Raw genomic sequence first — 27,094 nt, forward strand, 5'->3', positions numbered from 1 at the left:
TGATAAGGCTCAGGGATTATAATTAAATATGACGGACTCGGCAGTGCCGGGTTAACGTACAGGTCTTTTCCACCCTGAAGGACTGATCACGGCATCAGGCGATTAAACCAGGCAGGGCTGGCGGGATTCCCTGCCGAGCCCTACACGGTGACCCGCCCGGGGTGGAAACCGGTTTGGGAGCGGCCGGGCAGGACCGGCCCCTGAGCCCGGCCTGAGGCGGGCGCAGCTCCGCGGGCACCGCGGCTGGGGGAGAGGGGCCGGGCCGGGCCCGTGAGGGTCTGTGAGGGCCGGGGGTCGGCGGGCTCCGTGCAGCCCCGTGCTCCCCGTTCGCGGAGGAATCTTGCCCCGCACTGCACTCCGTCCGGGGCGGGGCGGAGCGGGGCGGGCTCGCCGGTGAGGGGCACGCGGCCGCCCCGCCATGTCGGTCCGCCGCGCCCTGGCGCTCGCCGCCTGCGGGCTGGCGGGCGGCTCCGTCCTGCTCTCCGCCGTCGTCGTGGGCAAGCAGCCGGCCCGCAGCGGTGGCGATAGCGAGCCGCGCCCGGGGGGCTCCTCCGTGCCCTCCGCCGCGCCGCCCGGCTTGCTGCTGCTGCCGCCCACCGCCTCCTGCCCGCCGACCGCCAGCTGGATCGAGAGACCCGCCGGCAGCGGCAGCTACTGGGACAGCAACTGGGACAGGTGGGCGCGGCCGGGCTGCGGCGGCGGGGCCGCCTCCTCGCCGGGGGAGGTCGCGGCTGTGGTGAGGGGCCGGGGGGATCCGGGGGGCGGCGGGAGCTGCCCTGAACCCCTCTCCGGAGCCCCGTGGGGCAGCGGGCTCGGGGCGGGCGGGGCCCCTCGGGGATCGGGAGGTCCGGGGTCCCCGGGGGAGCAGCCCCCGGCTCGACGGGACTCGTTTCCCCGTGAAATTCCCTGTGGTGACCTGCTCAGAGCAGAATCCAGCTGAAGTTCGTGAACACCCGTGGAGCGCTGGAGCTCTGGAGGGATGTGCCAGCGCTGGGTTTTGTTCAGACAGCTCGGAGACTTACCCTGTGCAGATCCCTTTATTCTGATGCTTTCCGCCAGCGAGACTGCCAAGCCTCAGGCTCGTGATAAATGTAAGCGCTGAGCAGAAGCGTGCCTTTTTATTTATGTTCAGCCGTGCCTGGCTGTTGCTGTGTGTCTGCAGCAGGGGTTTTCAGCTCGGCAGCAGCTCCCTGTGGGTGCCCGGCGCTGTCGCTGCTGGGCGGGCGCGGGGCCTGCTGCCCGCGGAGCTGCCCCGGCTTCGATCCTTGTGAAGGCAGCTTTGAACCCGCTCACTCGTGTTCTTCAGCGTTGAAGCACATTCACACAAGGGCCGACTACATTTTTTCTGAATCTTTAATTAGAACGTGCAGATAGCTTTGGCTCATTTGGCTTCGGTCTGGTAGAATTATCTCCCAGGGGAGACTTATGTCAGGCTCCAGTTTAATCATAGTAAATCCAAACCTAAGCGCTAACAGATTTTTATTGTATAATACATCGTTTTGATTTTTCAGAGGCTACAGGATCAAATGCTCTTGTAAATACGGCTATGTACACCCCAGTGATAAAAATAATACCTTCATTAAATAAGGTTACAGCTGGTTACACAATTATACTGAGGGAGGTACTAAAGCTGCTTGTTTAACTGCAGCTCCAGGCCTTCCTGGTTCTGCTAAATGGTTGATCTTCTTCAAGGATTCTACAGTACTTTTAGACTCAAGTAATTTTTTTAAACCAATCCAGGAAATAGAGATTGTGCTTTAGGTTGCAGAGCTGTCACCGTTGCCTGAGCAAACATGACCAGATAATACCTCCTGGCAGTTCAGGATAGCCAGCCACCATTCCTCACAGTGTGCAAACAGTGGAATATATTACCCCAGATCAATTTGTTTTCTGCTGCTTGTAGTCTACCAGTTGGGGCTTAGGTTGTGCCTGCTTGAAATCTTGATTTTGATTTTTGGATATTATTGGCAGAAGCAGTTAATGTGCAAAGTAGTTAAATGGTTTATAAATACACAGAATATCTGACCACCATCTGGAATGTTTAGAAAGTCAAGTCTTGAGCAGATAACTAGATACTACAATATTCTTAAGAACCATTGGCTTTTCAAGTTGGAACAAACAAATGCAAATACCAAACTTGTTATTGGTCTGACAGCGTATCACAGTTGGAATCTTGGTCTCTGCCACTTGCAGAGGAATTGTGCAGCTCAGTTCTTGGAGAAGACAGATCTAGTTTCATTCATGTGGAATAATTAATGGCAGATATCAGATGAGTTATTCCCCTTGCTGCTTTACTAATGTGCTTGAATTGATTTTAAAGATTTTTTTGTTTTCCTATTGTATCTTGCCAGCAGTATAGTTTCCAGTGAATCAAAAGTATCCTGTAAAGTAGCAATAGAACTTCTTGTTACTGGCCTGTTGTTTAATTTTTAATGCCTTGCTGAGGAATTAACAGCTTGAGGAATGTTTAGAGCCTTATTGTCTAATGGAAATCGTGTTCAGTAAAGCAAAATGGAGGCAGGAGGGCTTTGCACAGCCAGTCTTGCTGTGAGAAACAGGTGGGGGAAACAGCAATTTTCTGTGAACAAATAACTTTGTTCCAAACCAAATAAAAATTATTTTCCATTAAAAAAAACCTATTATAAAATAAGCAAGTTTAATACTGGAAGAAATGAGGCGTGGGTTGAATAAAATACAGTCTGAGGTGGAGTGACATAGGAAAGGATTTGCATTAATGGGGTGGAGGATCAGTGCAGAGAGGGGCCCAGACTAACGTGGAAGGTTTGGGCAGGGTTGGTGCTGGAGGTGGGAGATCTGTAGCACTAAACCTGTGATAGCAGAGAGAGGGGGAGATCCCGTGTCCTCAGGAGGAGCCAGGTCAGCTGTCTGGGTGATGTGCAGAGCTCGTGTGCACTGTGACAAATGGAAGAGAGATTAAAGTGGCATGAGGGGAGAGAGTGCTGAAAAGATGAAAGGATAAATAAAACACTCCAGGCTGAAAAATAAAAAGTTTTACTGGAGAGAACTGATGTGACCTAGTTTAAAGCAGAAAATAATTCTCAGTGTGCACTGCAGAAGGATGTTGTTGGGGGGGATGCACTTTCTAGGATGTTATTGTGGGGGTGATTTTTTTAGTCATTTGATGTAAATGTGATTGATAAAGTGCAAACTTTGTAGGTGTTATCACAGGGCCTTTTAGATACAAAGCATTTTCTTTCTTTAATGGTCAGCCAACACCTTTTCCTCTTTTCCTGGTATCCTTCCTGGTTAGTTTTTCTTGTCAAAAACCCTACTGTTGCACCCTACAAGTTTTTCTGTTGCTCATTGCTTTTTTTTTCCCCAGGAATTAATTCAGGTGGCTGGCACTACATGGCATATTTACTTATGTCAAGTTACATCTTTTAACCCATTACATTACCTTCTTTTTCATGCAGGCATTTATTTTACTTTTCATACAAAGGTTTGAATCAGTTTCATTATACAAGTGGCTAAACTGTCCGTTTTTCAACTATGTCTGGAATTGCAAGACTATATATCTGTAAAATTCCCCTGCCTCTCAGTCTCCTCTATCTAAAAATGACTCTTTAAATGTGTTTGTTTAGACGTGAACCACTGGCTCTTATCAACCTCAAAAAGAAAAATGAAGAAACCGGGGAAGAGGAGCTTGCCTCTCGCTTGGATCACTGCAAAGCCAAAGCCACCAGGCACATATTCCTGATCCGTCATTCCCAGTACCATTTGGATGGCCGGGCTGATAAGGACAGAACTCTGACCCCACTGGGTAGGTGTCACTAGCAGCATCGTGCTTTGCATTTTGAGGAAATTATTTTTTACCTGATGAGTACAGTCAGTAACTCAGCACTGGGTCTTGCTGCCAAACCTTAATCTACTTCCTGTATTCTTTTGTGGCAGTAAGATGTCATAAATAAGTGTGTTTTGTTCAGTATTGATCCAAACATTAAGATGTGATTTAGAGAGTTCTAAACACGCTCAGTTGTAAAGAAACTTGTCAAAGGAAGCTCCAAATTATCTTAAGGTTGCTTTAGCAAACTACCATGGCAGCTGATGTAATTCCTAAGGGCTGTGGCTTTTAAACTTCATTGAGATGGATTTTCCTTGTGTTTCTCTTAATTTAATCTGCTGATTTATTAAAAAGAAAATGCCTCTGACTTTCAGCTGGAGTGTTTATAATTAAATGCATTGCACTTTTGCTGCTGTCACTGTTTCTGGGAGTATACTGCTAATCACTTAAATGAAATGAGGATAACCTTTGTCTGTGTTAATCTTAATTCACTGATCCTGTGACTAGGTCTCAGATTCTAATTAGTATTACTTTTAATAATGTACTTGAAAAGCAGTGAACACTTCCTTGATTATATATTTGCCAACATATATGTTTTCAGAGGGGGAAGAATTACTACTGTGGACTTTTTTCCCACCCACATCTCAGTTACTGGTGTGCAAACAGGAGTGAAATGCTAATTGCAGGCCTCAAGGGCTGTCTTAAACTGGTAACAAAGCATAATGTTAATCCTGTCTCATCCTGTGCCTTAAGTAAGTGACTTAACCTGTCTGTTGTCTTTTTACCTGCCTGCCTGAAAGGTGGGCTGAACCTTCCTGAGGCTGCCCAGGTGCTGTGAACTGTGCCAAGCTGATGTTGCCTTTATGAACAACAACACACTGTCAGGCCTGAGGGGGATTGTTGCTTCCTGGGGATGGGGCTAGCAGGGATATTGAGTACTTCAGTGAAAGTTGCTGAGTAAGTTTTGGTTTTTGTTTTTTTTTTTCTACTTGAAAGAAAGAATTTTTTTCCTACTGATGCAAGTATGACTTTAAATTGTCCAACCAGTAAGCTTGGCCTGAGTAGTGGCTCTGATGAGAGTGTTTTCCAGTTGCTTTTTGAAAGGAAAAAGCCCAGCATGGATGTAGATCTTTTATGTCTGCTGGACAACTCCCTTGGTAGTTTGTGTGAGGTTCTAACGGGAGTGTCACCAATTTCTGTAATGAATGTGCTTTTTAAGGTCGAGAGCAGGCTGAACTGACTGGACACAGGCTGGCAAGTTTGGGAATAAAATTTGATCAGATTATCCACTCCTCCATGACTAGAGCAACTGAAACAACTGAAATTATAAGCAAACATCTCCCAGGTAAGAGACTTCCCTTAATTTTTAATTGTCTTCTGATCCTTAAAACTGCTTCCAGTAGAATTCTAAGCTTGTCCTTAAGGATGAGATGTTATTTAGCCATTTCCTAGCCCTGTGTGAAAGTCTGTATTTATAAAGAAACGTACAGCCGTAATTCTTGTTTCCAGTTTATCTTTAAAAGTACAAATACACTTCTTCGAAGTGTAACAGACAGGCCATTCTGTTCAGTTGGAATAATTTGTCTTGCTGATGGCAAAACAGTTTTCTTGGAGAGATTCACATCCCTTGACAGAAGTGTGTTGACTAAAATGGACTTTAGTTGGAGAGTAAGCCTTCCTCAAAGAAAGACTGTGAAAATGTATTGAATGTAGAGTTGTGGGGCTGTTTGTAATGGGACATGAACAACTTGTTTCTGAATGTGTATCTAATATTTCAGGAGTCAAAAAAATCAGTACTGATCTGCTGAGAGAGGGAGCACCTATAGAACCAGACCCACCAGTCTCCCACTGGAAACCAGAAGCTGTGGTAAGTTTTTCTTTTAAGTTTTTTTTTTTTTTTTTTTTTAAATTTATGTTTTGGGGTTTTTTTCAGTATACTCTGTATGGACAGTAGCAATAACTTGCAGTGTCTGAGCTGGTGTTTGCTATCAGAGCCCTTAGATAATTGCATTCTTTCCTCCTCCTCAGTAAGTGTGCAGAACAGTTAAAATAACCTGCAGTCCTTGAGCATTAGCTGAGCCCAGGTGTGCACCCAGGAGCTCCTGAGGAGATGAGGCCCCCGGGCATGCAGGCAGTGCTGCTCTGAGCTGTGTGTAACTGTGACCTCGTGCCCTCAGCAGTATTACGAAGATGGAGCTCGGATTGAGGCTGCTTTTCGAAACTTCATTCATAGAGCTGATGCCAAGCAGGAGGAGGACAGCTACGAGATCTTCGTGTGCCACGCCAACGTCATCCGCTACATCGTCTGCAGGTACGGGCCGGCTGCCCGGCCCACCTGGGGCTGCTCCAGGGAGGGCTCACTCAAACAGGGCTGCCTTGGGCCACCACTGAGGGAGGACATGTGTTGATTTCACTTCTTGTAAGTGGCTGGAGATCAGTGCCCGCATTGTGAGCAGCTGCTTCTGCAACTTTATCAAGGTACATTTGATAATTAGAACACTTTCATTCTAATTCTAAAGCAAAAATGGCTAAGTCAGGGAAACTTAAACCTTTTTGGACATCTGGACAGTTACTGTAATTACTATGTACTTCTGCTTCCATAAACCTGAGGGTAGTGCCTGTTAGATTACAAATAGATGCATTACTGGGTGCATATCTTTGAGGTGAGATGAATTTGAGCTTACATAATTAAAAATTGATTCTGTTTTGGGAATTCTTTACTGATGGATATTTTTTGAGTTATGTTGAAGTTGCATTAGTGTGTTTTTGCAGTACCATCCAGTATTGGATTAAGAGTGGATCTTTCTGGTAACATCAAGGCTGTTCATAAAGGAGAAAACAGTTCTGGATCTTTGCCTGTCTCTGTATTCAGTCAGCAGAGTCTATTTTATTCCTCTTCCCCATCAGCAAAGCACTGTCTGTAAGATAATTTATCGTGAGCAGGACAGATGTGATTAAACTTTAATCTGATCAATACCTGCAACAGTTTCAGTTAGCTTTATTTAGCTGAGCTAGGTAAATGCTGGCCTGTCTGCTCTGTGGGCTGCTTTAGAGCTTTTCAAAATTGCTATACTTGAAATTATTGATCAGGTAAACAGGCTGTTCTTTCCTGTGCTAAAAAATACCATGTTGTTCCTGCCAAGGCTTTATCTGAAATACTTACATACCTTTTCTCTTTGCTGTTGCCTTCTTCTTCATTTTAATGTCTCTTCTATGCCTTCAATTCCAGACAATCTGATAGTACAATTAAACACAATCCATGTAACATTTCCTTCAAATCTAGCTTGGCTGTAGCTGGTATTTAATTTTTTGGGCTTTCTACAAGACTGTCATAAGTGCCAAAACCAAGTTATTCCTCAGTATCAGAGGCAAAAGCTGTTTAAGGCAACATGGTATTTTTTCCAGCTGTTCAATACAATTGATGGAGCTGCTGAGGCTGTTGAGTTAGGAAATTCAGAATGGCTGCAGACCAGCTGTGATGCTGTTTCTGTGGAAGGCACAAGGTACTTGTCCTTGTCCTACCTGGGGAATGATGTAGCCAATGGAAAGTAGTTCCAGTGAATTTCTTCCCTAGTGCAGGCCACTGGAAGGAATCCTGTGTGGCTGCCTTTGCTGTGGGGGTGTGGCTGAAATGGGAGTGTGACAGCCACTGCCACATCCAGGTCCTCTGTGCTCAGGCAGCCCTTGGGTGCTGAGCCAGCTCTGCCTGTCCCACCTGCGCAGGTGTTGTGGTGCTGCAGCCTCGCTGGGCTGTGCCAGGGCTGCTCAGAGCACTCCTGGCAGCCTCACTGCTGGAGCTGCTGCCTTCTGTCCACTTGCACTAATCCTGTCAGCAGTAATCACACCCATCTGCTGGACTCTGCTTAACCAAGGGCACTCTTGGCTCTGGTCCAGCTACCAAAGCTGTGGTTTTATAGCGTTTCCACAAGAAAAGGCTTTTTTCCAAGGCTGACTGGGGGCATTGGTGTGCCAGCTGCACAATGCCCACCCATTTTGAGTTTCCCCCTCCTTCTCCCCCTTATCTGGGACAGAAGGTGGTGCTGTGAGGGCTTGTTAATCTAACTGTTCATTAATTAATACGTGTGTTTTTGTCACCAGAGCACTGCAGTTCCCCCCAGAAGGTTGGCTGCGACTGTCTCTCAACAACGGCAGCATCACTCACTTGGTGATACGTCCCAACGGCAGAGTGGCCCTTCGAACACTGGGTGACACAGGTTTCATGCCTCCAGACAAAATCACACGCACCTGAGTGAGCCAAATGGATGGATGCTGTCCAGGAGCTGCCTCTAGTGTCTTTGCACTAGCACGTTCTGCTACAGTACCACTAGATTTTTATTATTTGGGGTGTGATACTGTCTTCAAATGTCCTTTAGCCCCATTCCTCCTTCATATTCATGTCTGCCTTTCAGTCCAGAAAAGAAGAAACCTTTGTAAGCCTGAACATGTCCAGTCCTTAAGTATTTCCCAAAACTCAAAGCTGAGCTGTGGAATACAGGTTGAATGTCTGCTCAGCAGTTGCAAGAGCACTGACTTTTCCCATACCCCGCTGTGAATGTCTCTAACCAAAGCTTGCTCCTGTGGGTATTTTTCTTGTGCAGGAAAGCGATTGGTGTGGGAACAGCCTTGTATCACACTGCAGCTAAAACAAAAGGTGAGCCAGCTTCTTTCAGCTCCTGCAGAAGTGACAAACAGGGAATTCTGCTGTCCAAAGGACAAAGGGATAAAGCTTCAGTTTTTGTAAGCTGTTGAGTGTGTACGTTGATGTTGTGTCATTGTTCCCCTCTGCCCCCAAAAAGCCCGTGTAAACTGTGCCTGGAGGTTATGAGCATAAAGGAAAGAGGGTAAAAAAACCATTTGCCTCAGAGCTGTGGTGCTAGAACTAACTGCTGCTTATATTAAGTGTTCCACCATCCTCAGGATGTCCTTTAAGATGTTCTTAAGAATATTTTTCTGTCTTGTAAAGCCTTTAACCAAAACGTGGTCTGGAGAAGGCTGCAGGGATGAGACTGTAGCAGTAAGATGGGAGGAAAGGAAAGCAGCAATCTTCTCCAAGTGCTTTCAGTTCCTGACATATTTTTGAGTGCTCTTTCCCATTGATTTGTATTTGTTGATACCTTACTTTCAGAGTAGAGCAATACCACCAGTGGGTTCAGGGTAGTGATGCTGCAGGTCAGAGGTGCTGCAGCCCTGGAGCAAACTGCTGTTGCCAGGATGGTGAGCATGTGGCCATGGGCCAGCTTGTCTAGGGTGAGTGTGTAGGACAGCGTTGGGCAGAATACAGCTTCATACAGCTCTGATGCTGCTGGGCTTGTGGGAGGGCTCAGAAGCATTCTGAAGCTTGCTGGCTACCCTGAGCCAATGTAGAAACTTGACTCAGTTTATAGTAAGACAGCAGACATAACTAACTTGTTTGGCAGATTCTCTGATCAATAAGGATGTTGGTGAGATGCTGAACTTACTCCTGTCAGAGCTGTATGAAGCATAATCAGGGCACACAGCCTGTGGAGAAGAGGATTTAAGGGCTTGATACTGAACTGCTGCCACATCAGGATAAGTTCAAGGAACAGGGACTGGTAGGGAACAAACTGATTATTGTGTAGTGTAAGGTGTGGGGGGCAAGAGGAAACTATCATGACGTATCTCTCATTGATGCAATGAGAGTAATTTATCATTTTTTGTCTATTAACTTTTTAAAAGTTTTGAATAAAATACTTGGTCTGCCTTTCTTTCCTGTCTCTTCAGCTGAATGGCTGCATGAGCAGCTGGAGCAAGTGTGGCTGGAGCTCTGCAGGGACTGCCAGTGCAGGACCTGGTGTCACTGCAGTGTCAGCTGGTGTCCCACACTGCTCAGGGCAACAGCTCTTTCACAACCACCTGAAGTGTAAACTGGAGGTGGGAGCCAGAGCAGTTACTTGTCATCAGCCACAGAGCTGGCCAAGAGAGGAACTGCTGTAGCCTAAGCACAGCCATTTGCGGGACTGTGTCACCACCACGAGGAATCTAAGATGAAAATTCTGTGATTTTTAGTGTTGTGTGTGTGCACATGGACCCTCTCACACACAGCCCCTTCTACATCCCCTGTGTCAGTGAAGGAGCTCATGGTGGGCAACCAGAGGACACAACACCTCTTAGCACAGGTACAGAAATTAACAATAGTTTTGGTGACACTCAAGGTGGGGGTGGAAAGTGTGAAATTTAAAATTATGTCTTTTTTACCACTGTCTGAGTTCTTGTCTCTTCAACACTGTCTTAAGTCTTGGTGGTGTAGTCCATTGTCACTGTGCACACGCACAAAAGCTGCAGCTATTGTACAAGCAAGGCCTGGACAAGCCAGGGGGTTGCCCTGTCATGCCCAGCTCCTTCTCCCCACATCCCATATTGAACACAGGGTGACACTTTCAGCTATTCATTTGATTTTAATAGAAAGTGGGGTACTTCTGTATTTTTAACATGACACTTTGCTAATTAAAAAACAACCAACAAAAAACACAGCTATTTTGCACCTTTAAAAGTGAACTTTTGGCCAAGAAAACACAATTCAAGCACTATCACTCTGATTTAAAGTGTCTCCACAGGCTCAGTGTTGAAGGGCTTTCTTCACAAAATCACAGATTATCAAATTGCTGCATAAATTGCTATTTCTCTCATAGCTGAAGTAACACATTGTTAGAAAAATGACCTCTTAAGTGAAGTACAGCTGGACTAATGCACATTATATAACACAGTTAAAAAAATACTCTCCTGACTGAACCAAAACAACATTACAAAGTGAAAGGCAAGGGTGTGGTGGGTGTGTGGGTGGGTGTGGGTGGTGCCTGGCTACATGTACATACCAGTAACATTTAAATATTAAAAAAATAAAGCAAAGCATAATAAAAGTAAAAAGGACAATGAACAAGAATGTTAGTCAGTCTCCTGGCTCAGTAACAAACTCTTAGCAAAAGGGGCAACGCTGCTGTACCACAGCTCTGAAGGACCAGGGTGGAGAACAGCAGCTGCCCCCACAGCAACTTACCCCAGCAGCTTGGCTCTAACATGGTCTTAGGCAATTACAGCAGCTGATCAATTTCTCCAGAATGATAAAGACATAACTTACATTAAATTATTGAAAAACCCTACCACCCAGCAAAAAACCAATCTCAAAACCTTTGGAGTAAAATTGTATGTATGTGAGTAAAATTGTATGTATGTGGGATCTTAAAATATTTTGAGACCATGGAGCCTGCTACATAAAAATAGAAAATGTAAAAAAAAACCAAAAAACCCTTATGAAAAGAGTCAGTTAATATACTTAGTAACAGAAGGTTATGTTTTTGGTTCTGGGTTTTTTTAAACATGTTTCCTAAAGTATGACACCCCCCAGGCCCCTGGTACTTGTCTGGAATATGACTGAATGAGAGGAATTTATGAAAAGTAGCTCTTCCTAATGTCCAGCTCCATGGAACTAAGTTTGATTTTAAGAAAAGAGCAAAATAAGCCTTTTTTAAAGAATAATTTCTAAAAGAGGAGTCTCTCCCCCCGTGGAGAGCTATCGCACCAAATAATCCAACTTAGAGACATTAAAAGACATCCTGTTCAGAAAGCCCAGAGGAAAACTGTATTTTATCTGCCCATAGTAAGTGGATGCCACTTTTTTTTTAAAAACTTCTAAAAGAACAAAAAATTTAATTAAAAAAATATATTACAAAAGGCACTACTGAGCTTGCAAAAAGCATTAAGTGCAGTGTTTAGGTTTGTACCAATCTCGAAGCTGTGAGGGTGCACAGTTTGTGTAGAACAGTCACTGCCTGGGAGCAGCCCGGGTTCGGGAATGGCCCCGGGGGGGTGGGAGCCTGGGGGAGGCCGGGCCGGCCCCTCCTGCCCCCCAGCCGGCTTTGTCAGCTCGGAGCCCTTCTCCTCCAGCCCTGCCAGGTGGCTCCGAGCTCTCCCTGACTGCGTGGCACCAGCCCAGCCCAATCCCTCCCTTCTCACCAGCACAGCCCTGCAGAACTTCATTTTCTGATCAGATTTAGCTTCTAACAGTAGACAGGTCTTTTTTCTTTTTTCTTTCTTTTTTTTTTTAACCTAGAGAGCTGATTCTGGAAGCCTTTCATGCAACATTACAAGCACTAGGCTTGATACGGAAAACTCTCTGGAGTTTTGAAAAGCTTTCTTATTCTCAGCATCACGCTGTCACAACAAGTCATTCTTACAGAAGGCTGCAGAATAAAATTATTGACTGCTGTAACAAAAACTCATTACCACATCAACACTAGAGACACAGTAAAAGCTCAGATTTCATAAAAATATTTTGTCCTTAGTCCTCTTTCTTTGCAGCTGGGAAATATCCACCTCCTGGGCCACTGGCTACCATGCTAATATATTACAAACCAGACCATTAAGATAAGGTATCTTGCTGGTAAATTTGCTGAGATTATTGCTGATGTGCTTTTGTGTAGTAACTATTCAAATCTGCTAGTGTTAATAGCTTCTCTGGGGAAAAAAATAACCAGCTAATTTTTAATGTTTTCTTTTCCTTAAATCTTCCCACTACCACTAAAGGAATCCCAACAGTTTCTACAGTGCCCTGTTTCTAAAGCACTCAGTAGATCTCAGTGTCTGTAACAGCCTCAGAACAAGCAGAGACTCGAGGGTCTCTGTGCAAATCTGTGCACACACACATGGACAGACAGGTGAGGGTGGGTGTGGGTATCAACTGCCCAGCCCAGCTGGCTGGAAACACTCTCTGCTTCTGCACAGGGCTTCACATCCCTGCTCCACACTGCAAAGTTGTCCTTGCATTCCCAGGCATGTTTTAGGCTTTTCCCCTGCAAGCAGGAGAGCGTTTCACTTTTCTGCCATCAATCTCCTCTCCCACATTCTACTTGCTGATGATGCATTTCCTCAACTATCCAAGGTCAAGAAAGGCAGTTGAGGGCTGTGTGTTCATTACAATGAGGTTAAGTAGTGATAGCAATTACCACCATTGCTAAGGACAGTTCAGCCCACTGTGGTACTGGCAACAAGGGTTAATTCAGCTACTGGACAACTGCACTGTCACAAACTTCTTGCTTATCACCAGTAACAATCTACCTCGTATGTGGCATTAAGACATATATTCCATTGTTTAAACATACAGTTGTCCTCAATTGAGGAAAAATAAATAGCTGAGTACAAACCTCATGTCACCTTAGTAACATTGTAGTTTTTCCTCCACTAACAATGAGAACAGAACTGAAGTCCCAGGATGAGGAGCTGCATTCTAGTGGGCAGGAGGCTCTGCAAAGTAGCGCAGGACGCAGGCGGGGCTGTAGCGCCCAGGGCTGCCGGGCTCCGGGGGGAAGGAGGCAGCTCCGCCCTGCTTCCCAGGACTGCCCGCTATGGGACTGTTTCTTCCTGAACTAGGATACGCTGAAGCGTTTGGAAAGCCAGCAGCCACGGATTGGGACTGGAATCTTGCCTTCAGCGCTGGACTTGGCCAACTGAAAGAAACCAGAAGTCATTGCACACGTTTTAGAGGAAACTGCAACAATGAGAAGAGCTGAGACTCAATCTCAGAAGCAAAGCACCAGCTGAGAAAAGTCCTGTCTGGTAAGAGACAGGTCTGGAAGAAGAGAAGGAACAGGAAGAGCACAAAATATTCTATATAGATGTGCTGCCCAAATCAGTAAGATATAATTTCTTTCAAAATGGCCACGATGACACACACCATCCTTCACATGAACAATTCTTTTCGACTGGGGTAATAAAGGGTAAAAATAAAAACACTAATAATGAATTCACCTTAATATCCCTCAGCACAATCTAAGTACCACAAGGCAACAAACACAACATTCCTGCACTGCATCAACAACAGGGATGAATTACAAACCAACAGCACAACTATCGCTGAGTCCATTGAAGGATATCAAATCAGCAAAGTGAGACACTGGCCAAGTGGAAAACAGTCAGGTCTGATTTGTCTGTGGGGACGTGCTCAAGTTACTTGGAACAGCAGTAGAATGGAAAGAACATGACTGCAGCACCAGGAAACTCCTTATCAATAGACATCAGTCAAAAAAGGCTTTGTGATTAGCTTCAGAACACAGATTAATTCTGCTGAATTTAAAATAGGGGTTTGGGGGCAACAAGGCCTGAAATTCTGCTGTTCAAGCTGACCCGCTAAAAATGCACTTCAGCTCCTGTGACTGAGTTTGCAGTCTTTGCCTGTCAGATACCTTTGCCTGTCAGATGAGGAGTAGGCTTGCACTGCGTGTTTCCATTTGTAAATCATTGGGAATTTCTGGGGATCAATCTCTGCTCCTTCTAGAGCTGCTAAGACATCAACATCCAGCTTTGAGGGCTGCTCCCTAGAATGGAAACAGAACTAGATGAAAAGAGAACCATGTATTTGTTCAGGCAATGAAACACCCCAATTCCAAAACACTTGGTTTTATATCAGCAAAGAGATTGTCTGTGCAAGTAAGAGTTAAAAAAGGCAATTCTTACCCAAGAAGGAATAACTTTGAATTGTCATTTGTGGATGAAGTCTTTAAAAGAAACTTCTGGGAAGAAAGTTCTTGACGTTGTTGTGGCTCCTTAGTCTGAATTCCAGATTCTCTGGGCACTCTTTCCTTTTCTAATGGTATTTTGTGGTCTGTCCTTAACCTGGTCTCTCCATGTTTTCCTGTAACACTTGGCTCAGAAGAACTTGCCAGTGACACTGCAGAGCAGGTCTTGTCCAGAATTCCCTCATTCTCAGTTTTTGCAGTGACTTTATGAGATACTCCTGCAACCTCTTGTTCTTGGAATGACAGGCTTTCAAATTCTGACATCAGATTGGAAACAGGTGACACGAGGCATTCTGAGCCATCATGCAGCTGCTTTCTGTCACTGATGATCCTTTTACTGGACACAGGACTGCAAAAGCCATTTTTGCTGGCAGCAGCCCCCTTCTCATAGTGCCGAGGGTGAGCTGAGGTCTCTATGATGTTTCCTGCACACTCCATGGACAGGATATCACACTCAGCATCTCCAATGGCATCAATGCTGGGCTCCTTGGACACCAGAGAGGGGCTGATATTTCGTGCTGCATTTTGTCTGTTTTTGATTTCTTCTAAGCTCATGTCATCATCATCCTCATCCAAAAATGCTCCAACAGAAATGGAATTGCAGGACTTTTTGCTTTTGCCTGTAAACAATTTTAACAATTCTTAACACATAAGAAGACTTTAAACACAATGTCAACTACATAAGGCTAGGAAAAAATGCACAATCTTTATGCCTTACTCTATTTCCTGAAGACCTCTCTGACTTTATGTAACAGCATGAACTAACCTGACTAAAGCTACCAAAGCAAAATACACACATGGCAATCAGTGGTCTATGGTATAAAAGTTTTCCTGGGTTTTGCTTCTTGTGTCTTTTCACACTCACAGTTGTAAATAATTATCCTTTTATTTGTAAAATGTTATTCATTCCATATCCGTGGATTACAAAATTCTATACTCTAAGATGAATGCCCAAATGCTCTGAGTGAAAACATACTGAAGATAGAGGTTTTCTTACAGGGATTTCATTTGGGGGCTACACTCAAATAAGCTACTTCACATGAAAGATAAAGACTGCACTTCTACATTCACAGTTGGCTCTTTTTTTGATGCTGTACTCAGACTCTCTGGCTAACAGATGAATAACAGCAACCACAACAGGTGAATACTGCTTCCCCCCTGGGCACCAAGCTTTTTCTGTCCCTCTTCTCCCCAGGTACAACCCATTGTTTGCAGCATTTGCCCTTTTCTTACCAGAGGGATGTGGAGTTTTATATCTATTGCAGGTTTCATTTTCCCCTGTTTCTGGCTGAGCCTTTTCGCTCATTTCACGATGACTCAGGTACTCTTCTAATTTTCTCAGCCCCTCCTGGGAAGACAGATCAACAAAACAGCCCAGAAATTCCCAGTATTCAACCCACGGGAACCCCAGTTCATGAGCTAACTCCCTGCAATAAATAAAATAAAACGAATCATTTGTGAAGACATAAATATTAGTTTGACAACAACTTTTCTGATCACATTTTAACAGCTACAAACAGGAGCAAAAACGAGCAACCAGGCAACACAATCCCACCACAACCAACAGTCTGCAAAAGCACAGACACATCCTTAGCAATCATAGTATCACCTCATTTGTTCTAGAGCATTTTTCACATTTCATCTACTATTTTTACAGTTGGCAGCATAAACATTGCTATCTTTAAGCTGACTGTATCCAGACATCAGACAGAGAAGAATCCCCACTGATACTGCATGCACCAGCTTTTTCTATTTGGGAATGGAGAGGGAGGAGGAAGTGAGGGATCATTTTAAAGAATGAAATGCAGTCAGCTTTTAACAAAGTGTTTTTTTCCATATGTTGCTGATAGTGGGTATTTTAGCTGCAAGGACATACACACACATAGAGCTTTTATAAAACAGCAAATTTGTATTAGGATCTTTTCATTCTGCTCTCTTTTAACAATCCCTCACTTTCACAGAACAAACAGGCTATGCATAATTTTAGATGTGACAAATAAGGCAAGTAAATGTCTGTGAAAAGCATTCCATACATACCATCAATAACAGCTAAAATACCTTTATTGTCAAAGCTAAGAAAGCCAGGTCTCACATTTTAACTATCTTATTTACACAAAAATACAGTAAAAATCCAACTGCAAAATATTTCATTAAATATTTCTGCAGTAGTTTTTGCCCCAAGATATTGTGCAGTGAGTAATAACTGTACTCTCAGCACAGTCTTTTGCTTTTACATGCTCTATTATTAAGTTTTTGTATTGACAGTCTTTTAGATACCTTCCAACTCTTTCAACACCTCTCTCCAGATCAGATTTCCTGACATTGTGAAAGAAGCCAGCTCTCTCTCGAGGTGGAGTCTTCCACAGCCTGCGAAATTCTTCAGCCTTTAAAAAACAGAAACAAATTCAAAAACTACCCCTCACAGTGTGAACTCACTCAGTGCTGGCTACACATCTACCTGCAGGCCTGGAAGATGTTCAGCTGTTTGCTGTCCACCAGTGCTGCTCAACTCCAGCTATGAAGAATCTCACACTGGAGCTGAAGTTACTCCTTTCACTACTGGTGGTTACTCTGATCTCTTAACTGCTCATGAAAGAGAAGGACCATAATGTACAATCATCTGAAAATCAACTTCACAGATACCACATCTGCCTGGTTTTCATGTGTGTGCAGCAGGAAACAGAAGTGTCTTGTGATTTTGCCATGTCATTCTATTTAATTACAAATGCTTCCTGGTCATTGTTTTCTAGGATGCAAAGGGGATATTTTTTAAAGTACAGACTTGCTACAATTATTAGAATAAATTCTTGCTGTCTATTTTGAAGTTGGAATGCCTCAGGGGAAATTTTTACAAAATCCTGCCCTTCACTTTATGTGACAAAGATCACGACGATGACTAAGAATTACATTCAGACATTAAAAATACATGTTAGCAATCAAAATTATGAACTGTTTACAATCTAGATAATATTTTTTGGAGTACAAATGGTATTTAAATTTCTGTCAGTTGAACAGAAAATTGATCAAGAACATTTAGGAGAAAAGAATGCAACCATCAGTCCTCCACTGTATTTATTCACTGTTTCTAAAGCTGTCATATTTGCAGCACGTTCACATTAAATAAATGAGTCAAATAAACACCTGTAAGTATGGAATATATTTAAGAGATATCTAAGTATTCCTTCTGAAAACTGAAGATTTTGCTTTTCCACTATATAAACAATACATTTCCAAAACCATCCCAACACCTACTACTTGGTTGTCAGTTTTTCCATCTAGAAAAATATATTGATGTTAATTCAACAAGCAGAGATTAACATCCAGTGGCAACTTCTAGAAATGAGATAAAGATACAGTCAAGGTTTTAAAAATTGATTCATAGCTGCTTTGAAAGGCTTTGCTTCAGGTTAGAAAGTTACAGCAATTATCTGTAAGAAATGAAAGGTTTGCCAGAGGTGCTCTTTGAATACATTTCAAGAGGAAAAAGAAAACCATTTTTGACTCAACTTCTACTCTTCTTATTTACACCACATTTCTGTTTTCAGCAATAAAAAATATTTTTAAGTTTCTGTGCTTCTCCATGGAGAAAGATCCATCTCCTCAGCAAAGAGAGAGCCACAACCTGTACGAGGAGCAAGCTACATCACACAAGGAACCCTGTGGGGATCTTCTTTATCCATAAAAAGAAGAAGCATAGGTACTGGAGTCACAGGGAGTTCCCTCCTCACCTTTGAGGGGCTCATGGGGCCTGCAAAAGCCCTGATGGACAGCACTGGGTCTTTGGGGCTGCCAGGGTATTTGGACCAAGCTCTCTGGGGGCCATCGTCCGTCTGGTCAGGCGACCACGGTGCCCCAATGACCGGAGCTGAGGAATTGTCTTCTGCCCTCAGGAGTGGGACATAATAGTGACCTAAAATAAATCATACAAAGTGTTCTCATTCAGTTCATGTTACATCAGCCTGCTGCTTCTTCCTGCACTACCAGTGCACCCGTACACTGAACCATCTGACTTTACTTCATTTGTAAAACTACTTGTAATTCAGACTCATTGCTTCAGTGGTTACAGATCACATTTTAGTGCAGGTTCCCTTCTCTTTCAAACACCTGCAATAATCCATGGAGCCCTTCCCTCAGGGTCTTTAACATTTTTCACAACCTCCTTCTGCAAATGCCTAAACACACACATGACAATACAGAGAAAGTTCTGTGTCAAGGAAATTATAAAATGACAGGACTCCCCAGCATGACAGATTCACCTCTTGCCCTGCAAAAGGTTTTTAGATTCTTTAGTTCAATCTTTTAGACTGAACACTGCCCCAGGCTTACTGAATCAGGGCTTTGCCTACATTGCAGAGCCATGAGGGCAACCTTGTGATCCATACATTAAGAGTTCTGACTGTCATTTAAAAGACAAAAAGTTCTCTGTCCCTGCTCAGTGTTAGAATTTCCCTTTGGTTTTCAGAGCACTGTACAGAAGCATCATTTATGAACTCAAATGCTACAGAAAGCAAACAGAAGACATCCAAGATACATCCAAAATACATGCCTGACATGGTACAAAACTCTGCATACAGACCTTTCAAGTATTCTCTTATCTTTTCTTTCAATTCGGCAGATTTGTTCTTGCTTCTTTCACAAACTACCTGTTAATATAATTGTACTTGTTAGGGCAGCATAATAACCTCACTGCACACTGCAATGTGTGTTCTTCCTGAACAATCACATTATTGGCCCCTACCCATCTCACCCAGTACTTTTAATTCATAGTAGACCAACTAAAATACATCCAACTCCATAAATTCTAAAACTTTTCCAAAAACACAATCAACATAAAATATTTTTAATGTTATACAGAATTTACTCTTTAATTATGACTCTTACAAGTCTTCTACCTATGGTAGTCAGTAATGTCTGAATATGAAAAATGCTGATCAGGATAACATTTCTGGGTTTGCTGTGGACATGGAGAGACTTACTTCTGCTGGAGTTTGATCATATTTGTTTCTTGGATTTTTTACAATGGCTGGGTGTGAGGTAAGCACGTTAACCACATCCACATTCCCAAACTTGCAAGCAAAATGCAATGGAGTATCAAACCACTGCAGTGGGAAAAAGGGAAAAATTCACATGCACTTAGAAAGATTATAAAGTCAATACCTCACATTTAATTTTGAGACTGAGGAAAGTAAATACATGTCATGACTAATTGTATCAGCTCTTAACAAATCTGTTCCCACCATAGTGCAGAATAATGATTACCAAAACCCACAGAACTCACGGACAGCTCCCCTTCTGCTCTCTTTCAGTCTCCCTTACACATCCATAACCCTTTCCAGTTATAATAACAGTAATAATAATAATAATAATAACAACAACAATAAGACAGGTAAGCCCCCAAATCTTACCATTTTATCTGGAGTGTTCAGGTAAAGGTCAACAATATACTGGATGCGTTTCTTCAACATGACATCGTTATCATCTGGGTACATCAGCCGCATAAATTCTGGATTTTCCAGAGTGTCCAGCAATAACTGGCAGATAGCAGGCTGATTCTCCTTGGCAGCAACATGCATGGCATTGTACCTACACCCTTCCTGGAAAAAAACCCCAATATTAGAATGAACCTCAATTTAAACAGCTTTCTTACACCCAGAGACGTCACTGATTTAACTGTGAAAATACTTGGGTTCCTACACTGAGTCTAATGTGGGTATTTTTGTAAAGACTTATCTTTACACCCATATTACTCTTATAATTAATGAAATTATTCTTGCACTCAGTGCCTTCATTTAAGGAAAGGATGTGGCAAAAAAGGTAAATTAAGATATTACACAATACAGGGAGGTAGGAAGTTCAGTTTGGATAAAGAGCAGGAAAATGGGTATAGACACAAAAAATTCTGCTGCTTTGCTATATGACATAAAAAATTTCAACAGCTTCACAAAGCTGGTCTGATACAAGTTGAAGTAAGATTGTCAGTGTTTGCTATATGGCACCTTATACATGATTTTGGAATTTAACAGAGGTGCTTAGGTAAGCAATGCTGTAGGAACACCTAATTACAGCCTAGGCACTACTCTGGTCCTTAAATTCAGTCTGTTTTAAAAAAGATTGCAATTACTTGGAGGAGACCAAAGAATAAGAAGACAAGCCTATCCTTGCACTACTGAACACAACTATTCCTCCCCTGAAGAACTGCACACTCAGTGTTTAGCTCTGCTGGAGCTCTTGGGGTGACTTACAGAGAAGTACCCCAGCTGCTGCAATGAACAGAGAAACACTGCACTGGGTGGAACACGGTGTCCTGGAGGAGGAGCAGGAAACATCTCTCTTTCCACTTCTGCCTTCAGGCCCCAAAAGCTACATCACTAAACCAGAACCTGGATTCTCCTGTTTTGTTGCTGGTTTTTCACCTGTACAATCGTTGGGTTGTCTCCTGACCCGATCAGGTAACGAGGGTTACTCCAAATAAGGTCTGAAAACGTTGCTGTGTCTCCTTTCTCCACAGCTTTCCGAAGCTTAGCTGTGAGATCTTGAGTCCGTGGGCTTTTGTAGCTGTTGGCTCTCTCCTTATTTGCAGTGTCGCTCTCAGGAGAGCACAAACCATCTATCAAAACACAAATCACTCCTTTCTAGATACATTCTTTCCAGTGATCACCACTTGCACGCCCAGGCCATGAAAATTACGCTTTAATCTAAACTATGTAATAATTTGGCATCTTTAATATACAGGAGTAAGGAAACTGAACTCAACAACAAGACATTTAAATACATTAGTAGTTAGTAATAGGGAGAGGAAAATGATGAATCAACTTGTAAAACTGTTTCAGACATTAATAGGGACTGGTAAACTTTGTAATTACCAGTCTGCTCCCATCCAAATTTAAAAGCAAAATTCAGCAAGAAACAACCATTTTCTGATTAATAAAATTGCTTCTGCAGTTCTGTAACTCCTAAATCACTTTAATTTAGCAACTGGGAACACTGTGAAATATGATCAGCGCTTACCATTTTATTTCTGAACTCACAAATTTACTTAAGAATTGAGTACAGTTTTAATCTACTGTGCAATTTTATCAGCGTCTTACTAAACCTGAAAATCCTGAAGTCCATGAGTAAAACTGAATCCTAACAAATATGACCACGGAATACTAAGCAAGGCATCCATGCAGACCATTACCTACATTTCACCTTTAGAAGAGTAACAATGGTACTTTACATTTAAAACATTTTCCACGTTTTTACACTTAAGTTATTTTAAACTTCAATTTATTCAGTACTTCACCTTTGAATTTTTTCTGTTATTGGTGTATTGGTAAGGCAGTTGTTCCTTCTCTCACAAAAAAAAATAAAAATCAATGCTGTCTATTGCATCTACTGAGAAGTTCCCCACTTACCTCTGTTAAACGATCCCATTTTCACTGGAGACAAACATAAAGAGGACTTGCCTGGAGATGGGAAATAATCACAAATTCCTTTAGCAAATTTCTCAGCATCCTCTCTGTTTGTAAAAGCTTTAAAACGGGAACCCTTAATCATCTTAACAGCCTGGAGAGCTTCCTTCCTATCTTCATACACATGTATTCTCTCTGCAACAAAGAACCACCAAAGTTACGTTGTCTCAATCATCTCAGATTTCAGTTCCTAGACAGATTACAGAATTCTTAAGTCTATCATTCCAGCTTTGGTCTCAGATAATTTCTCTTCCAAACATGACATAAAGGTCAAAAACCCTTTTCAATCTTGTCTCTTGGAAACTGAGTAGAAGCCTCCCACACACTCCAGGTAATGTCAGGTGATCCCTGTACAGGGCTCAGCCATTGCCATCCATCAACACCCTTTTAATGGATGGGCCACCTTCAACAAAGCATTTAATTTCCAAATGGAAAAGCAAACTCAGAGCTTATTCACCCTCCATTGCTTTTGATGCTGCCTTGTTCAGAAAGACCAACTTTGTAACTGATCCACAACTTTAAGATCTCTGCAGAGAATCTTAGATAATAAACAAATCCTTCTTCTTCTCCTTTAAATGATATTGTTCAAACAAGGATATCTTAATGTACCTTCTCTCAGTAAGAATTCTTACTACTGTCTCAGAGGAAATGATCCTGTACACTACTCCACTCCTGTCATGAGCAGAAAGGAAGATGTGAAAACTTTTAGAAGGGATCATTTAAGCTTCAACTGATGACAATATAAATAGTTTTTTGATTGTTTATTTAGAGGATTATTTTTTATTCTTGAGAGGGATTAAAGGCTCAGGATGAGTCCAAGAGCAGCAATAAGAAATCATTTTCTTCATCTGAGCTACACAGAGCAGAGGATCCTCATACGTAGGAACTGTAATGGCAAACACCTGGAATGTCTTGAACTGCTGTTTCTTTGCCTCGGAATAAATACTATTTATAGCAAGAAAGAAATACTTCAAACAATGCTTACAACACTAATGCAGTGGTGTTCAGAACATCTGCTACATAAAAGAATTCTACTCAGACATGACTAAAATGCCTATCACTGAAAATAAGGGAAGTGAGTATTTACCATTCCTGGCCAGTATGTCGTCATAAACTGGGCAAACACCATAGAATAGTGGAGGATCTCTGGATGGTGTCTGAGCAGTGATTTGTGAATCAGCACCACAGGCTGGAGCTGAACAGTTCATGTGTGTCACAGCATCTTCTTCTGGAGGGTTCAGACCCACACAGTACCCAAAGTCTACCTCCTCAGAAGCACTTCCATGGCCGTTGTGATTCACTGGGACATTTCCAGCAGCCTCCTCTGACACAGCACACCCTTCCTCCTCCAATGCTCCTTGCTGCTCCAGCAGTGCCTGAGCCAATTTTTTTTCAAAAATAAACCTTGTAGTTGCAGTAATGGGCCCACATTTCAGTCCTGCTCTCACAATCTCTTCCCTAAGCTCATCGTGGCTGAGCTTCTTTAATCGAGATAATATTGTATCCATTGTTATTCCACCTACAGGAAAGGCAAAAAATAAGAGAAAAATTGTAAAAACCAAAACTTTTCCTCTGCTACTTAAATGGGGTATTAAAGCCAAGGCAAAAAAATGCCTCTTAGCAATTTCTGGGATTTCTGAAGAGATCCTTGCAGTGCAGAGAAGACAAAATATTTTTCAATTCAATGTTTTTAAGCTACCAGACCCATAGCAAGTTTATTTCCTCCTCTCTCGACTACTTAAAAGAATATTTACAGCTTACATTTTGTTCTTGGTAGTCCTTTTTCAATTTCTTCTAGAGTGACAATTCAATCTAGAGCATTTACTCATTAAAATTTATGACAGGCTGAGAAATATTTGATTCCTGAAAGAAGGCACAATCTATCTGTGCAATGCAATACAAGGACACGAGCACCAGTCAGCCCCAAGACAAGGGGCTGCACCTCCAGCTAAAGGCACAGAACTATTTCCAGTATTTCCTTGGGATTTTCTGGCTGACAGAAGTCTAGGGGACAAGCACAATGCAGCAACCAGGGCAGGCTTTCTCTGGCTGTGATGCAAGGCTGGAAATATGTACACAGCATGTTGTTTCCCAGGCCTGTTTTGAGAGCAAACAGCCAGAAGACAAAAACAACTGATCTTTTCAGATCTCCAACAAAAAACAGAAGCTGGGAGAATTTCTCCACTTCCAAAGGAACATCCTTCTCTCTGCTATGATACAATTCCCAGGCTCACATCCCTCCATGAAATCCACACTGACAGCTTCCACATTGGTCAGCAAGCACATACTGAAACCAAGCTGATGCCAACACAAATTCCTTGCTCTGAAAAACACAGCTGAAAAATACAGGATTTGGGCAGCTCAAAAATGTAAGAAGCTTTCACATTATTTCATCAGGTAGTGCAGCCATGTACCTGCAGGCAGGCTGTGACTCCCCTGGCACACTGCTCAGGAAGGGAAGCTCCAGACAGGAATGATTCAGCTGTGCTATTCCCCCAGAGTGCCTTCACTCCTGCCCTGCACTGCCCCCTCCTCCACTGCTGAGCCACTTCATGGGGCTTGTACTGCTTTGGACAGGGTGTATGGCTGTTTTAATACTTTATTTTCAATTTTAGCTTTCATCCTCAGCTAGTGAAACTTAAGACTACTTTTCATATGTTTAAAAAAGCCAAATGCACACAGTAAGTTTTTATAGCTTTCAGCAGCCATCAATACAGCACCGCATTAAGTTTCACTGCAATCTGAGTTAGAACAAATACATTCCTAGTATTAGGAAACACTGTGAAAATGTACTTAATGGCAAACTTCAATAGTCCTTCAATTATTACAAGTCAACAGTCATGTGAGTTTGAGGGTTGTTTCCTTGGAGGGACATTTCCTTTGAGAGCTGTCTCTTTTTTATTAATGTCTTATTTTGAATGTCTGTGGTTAGAGAACAACATACCCTCAGTCTCTGAACATTTCACAAGTACTAACTGGAACCTCGCTGAAACAATGGGAAATGAGAGTATTTCCAATTAAAAAACCCCACCAAACAGCAGCACAGCCACAGCTGATGCTGCTGAGCCACTTCCCCAAAGTATTGTAGCTCCCCTGTGACTCCTGAGCCTCCAAGCAACCTCACTGCTTCGATTATCTGACTTGCCCACAAGACTACAACAACAGATATGAACGATCCTCTTACTTGTTTTCAATTCTTAATCCTCTATATCTTAAATAAAATTTGATACCAGTATGTTTTAATCAAGGAATGTGCCCCTAAGGTAAATTAAAATATCCAAACTTGCTATTACAAGGATTTGCCTTTTGAGACTGCGTAACTGTAAAATCACAAGAAAGATGAAAACTCAGGGGTGAGAAAGTTCACTGCAAAAACAGCTCAATGGAAACACTTTGAGCAGTCAACCTAATGCCTTAAAGAATTAGCTGAGAAATGCTCCTATTTTTAGGGTTCAGAACTAGCACAATCATTCTGCAAAGAGCAGACCTGTACATATGTATAATTCATGTGTGGAGAGTAGACAGGAACACGCAAAAATCCTCCCTGCCTTGTGGTTAAGCAAAAAAATGCTGTGAGGGAGTGATTTCTCTGCTTTCTCATGTTTTGACAGAAGCTGGTACCTAAATTTTAGTGCTCAACATTTTGTCTGTTTAAAAAAAAAGTTATTTATTTTGTGTGTCTATTACAACTCTGGCACAACTGAATCAAATGAGATGGCAAAGCAGACCAGAAGGGCAGAATCAGGTTGAAGATGTGCTGTTAGTATGAAGAGTTTTCTACAGGGCATTCGGTGTGGAAATAGGGAAAACATTGTTGGGGTGACAACACAGAACTCTCACAAAATCCATTTGTGTTCTGACAATAAGATTTCAGCTAACTTAAAAAAGCATTATTGGTTTTTAATTTCATTACCTATTTTAATCTGTCCAAAACAAAATGTGTGACTTGCAAACCCGAGAAACAGCAACTGCTTGTTTTGAGACAATCCTCCGACCGTTTCTTACATGCAGGTGCAAAATGAGATTATTTGAACGGTGAAATGTATTATATAACTACAAATGATCCAGAGCACAGCCAGCACGGAGGTTGATACCTCTTCTAGTTCAGTATGTAAGGCCTTGCGAGTTACCTTTGCAAATATGAATAACTGCTTTAACAACATGCTCGAGGGTTCTGCCAAATCAATCAAAACCTGGAAGAATGGGTAAGAATTGTATTTGCCTTTATCTCACTGGGTCAGAATGAAACAGCAGAATCTGCTTCCGAAAAAAAATAAAGGCTAGACCCAAGACAGAACGAACGACTGACTTCTCTAAGGATGGCAGTATTATTTTACTCTATTACTCTCATTAAATCTTTCAATAAAAGAATAATATAAGAAAAGCACTCTTTTTGGCTGTGTTTTCTTTTTTTTCCGAGGCAGGAATAGAGAGTCACATCCTGTCTTTGGCTGCATTCAGCTGATAGGATTTGCATATGTTAGAGCAACCGTGGCTCCGCGATGGGGTGATTTGTCTGTACCGCCTGCGGGCAAACGAGCCACCAGTTATGAACTACGTGGCTGAAAGGGAACTGCTAAACACACTTGAAATAAGCCACGGGAAAAGAAAAAAGGGAAGGAAAAAGGGACAACTTTTCAGGGAGAAGAAACGCACAGCTATGTCTAGACCGGGACCGGGCAGGGCGCGGGAGGGGATGCGGGAGGAGCAGCAGCAGGGCCGCGGAGCCGCCTCTGCCGCCGAGGCCCGGCCGTGACAAAGCGCGAAGGGGAACGGGGCGGCGGGGCCGGGCGCGGCGGGGCCCGCGGGCGCTGGGGCCGCGCAGGGAGGCGGGCAGGGCCGCGCGGCCTTCCCGGGCGGTGCCCGCTCCCCGCTCCCGGCCCCCCGCGGGGCAGCACCATTCCCCGGCCTCCCCCGAGTCTCTCACCTGGGCGGCTCCCGCTGCAGCGCTGGCTCCCCGCGGCGAGCGGCGCCGGGGCCGAGTGGGGAGCCGGGGACGCGATGGGGGTCGGGGAGGAGATGGCGGCCGCCGCCCGGCGGCCGCCCGGCCTCCTGTCCCGCAGCCGCAGCAGCCAGCCCACGGCGCCGATGACGGCGCAGGCGGCCAGGAGCTCCCAGCACGGCCATCGGCCCCAGCCGGCTCCCCACAGCGAATCCCAGCCCCCGGCGGCCCCGACCCACCGCTCCATGCCCGGCCCGCCCGCCGCACGCCGGCTGTGCCCGCACGCCCTCAGGGACGGTACCTCCAAGGCCTCGCGGCTTCCACCTCCTCCGCCCCGCGCCCGCCCCCCAACAGACGCGGCGGCGGC

At 43.5% G+C, this 27,094-nt stretch overlaps 2 protein-coding genes across 3 annotated transcripts; one reads left to right on the forward strand and one right to left on the reverse strand.

Moving 5' to 3' along the window:
- The first annotated feature begins 363 nt into the window (after positions 1-363).
- Positions 364-9,528, forward strand: PGAM5 (PGAM family member 5, mitochondrial serine/threonine protein phosphatase). 2 transcript variants are annotated; one of them, XM_041488352.1, is made up of 6 exons: positions 364-675; positions 3,603-3,781; positions 5,022-5,147; positions 5,581-5,669; positions 5,983-6,113; positions 7,901-9,528. In XM_041488352.1, exons 1-6 carry the CDS (start codon positions 419-421, stop codon positions 8,049-8,051), a joined length of 933 nt encoding a protein of 310 aa, XP_041344286.1. In that variant the 5' UTR covers positions 364-418; the 3' UTR covers positions 8,052-9,528. The 2 variants fall into 2 exon arrangements, with proteins under 2 accessions (XP_041344286.1, XP_041344285.1); XM_041488351.1 differs by having other exon boundaries at positions 365-675; positions 5,980-6,113.
- A 677-nt stretch (positions 9,529-10,205) lies between these two features.
- Positions 10,206-27,066, reverse strand: ANKLE2 (ankyrin repeat and LEM domain containing 2). The gene is made up of 13 exons (XM_041488350.1): positions 26,713-27,066; positions 22,873-23,304; positions 21,729-21,920; positions 20,745-20,938; positions 19,737-19,925; positions 19,308-19,430; positions 18,908-18,974; positions 18,060-18,241; positions 16,609-16,715; positions 15,565-15,758; positions 14,270-14,951; positions 13,999-14,130; positions 10,206-13,263 (listed from the first exon to the last, which is right to left on the reverse strand). Exons 1-13 carry the CDS (start codon positions 26,972-26,974, stop codon positions 13,044-13,046), a joined length of 2,976 nt encoding a protein of 991 aa, XP_041344284.1. The 5' UTR covers positions 26,975-27,066; the 3' UTR covers positions 10,206-13,043.
- Between the last annotated feature and the right edge of the window lie 28 nt (positions 27,067-27,094).

Source organism: Pyrgilauda ruficollis, unplaced genomic scaffold (assembly GCF_017590135.1).
Source record: "Pyrgilauda ruficollis isolate IOZ18807 unplaced genomic scaffold, ASM1759013v1 scaffold9, whole genome shotgun sequence".
Taxonomy (NCBI): Eukaryota; Metazoa; Chordata; class Aves; order Passeriformes; family Passeridae; genus Pyrgilauda; species Pyrgilauda ruficollis.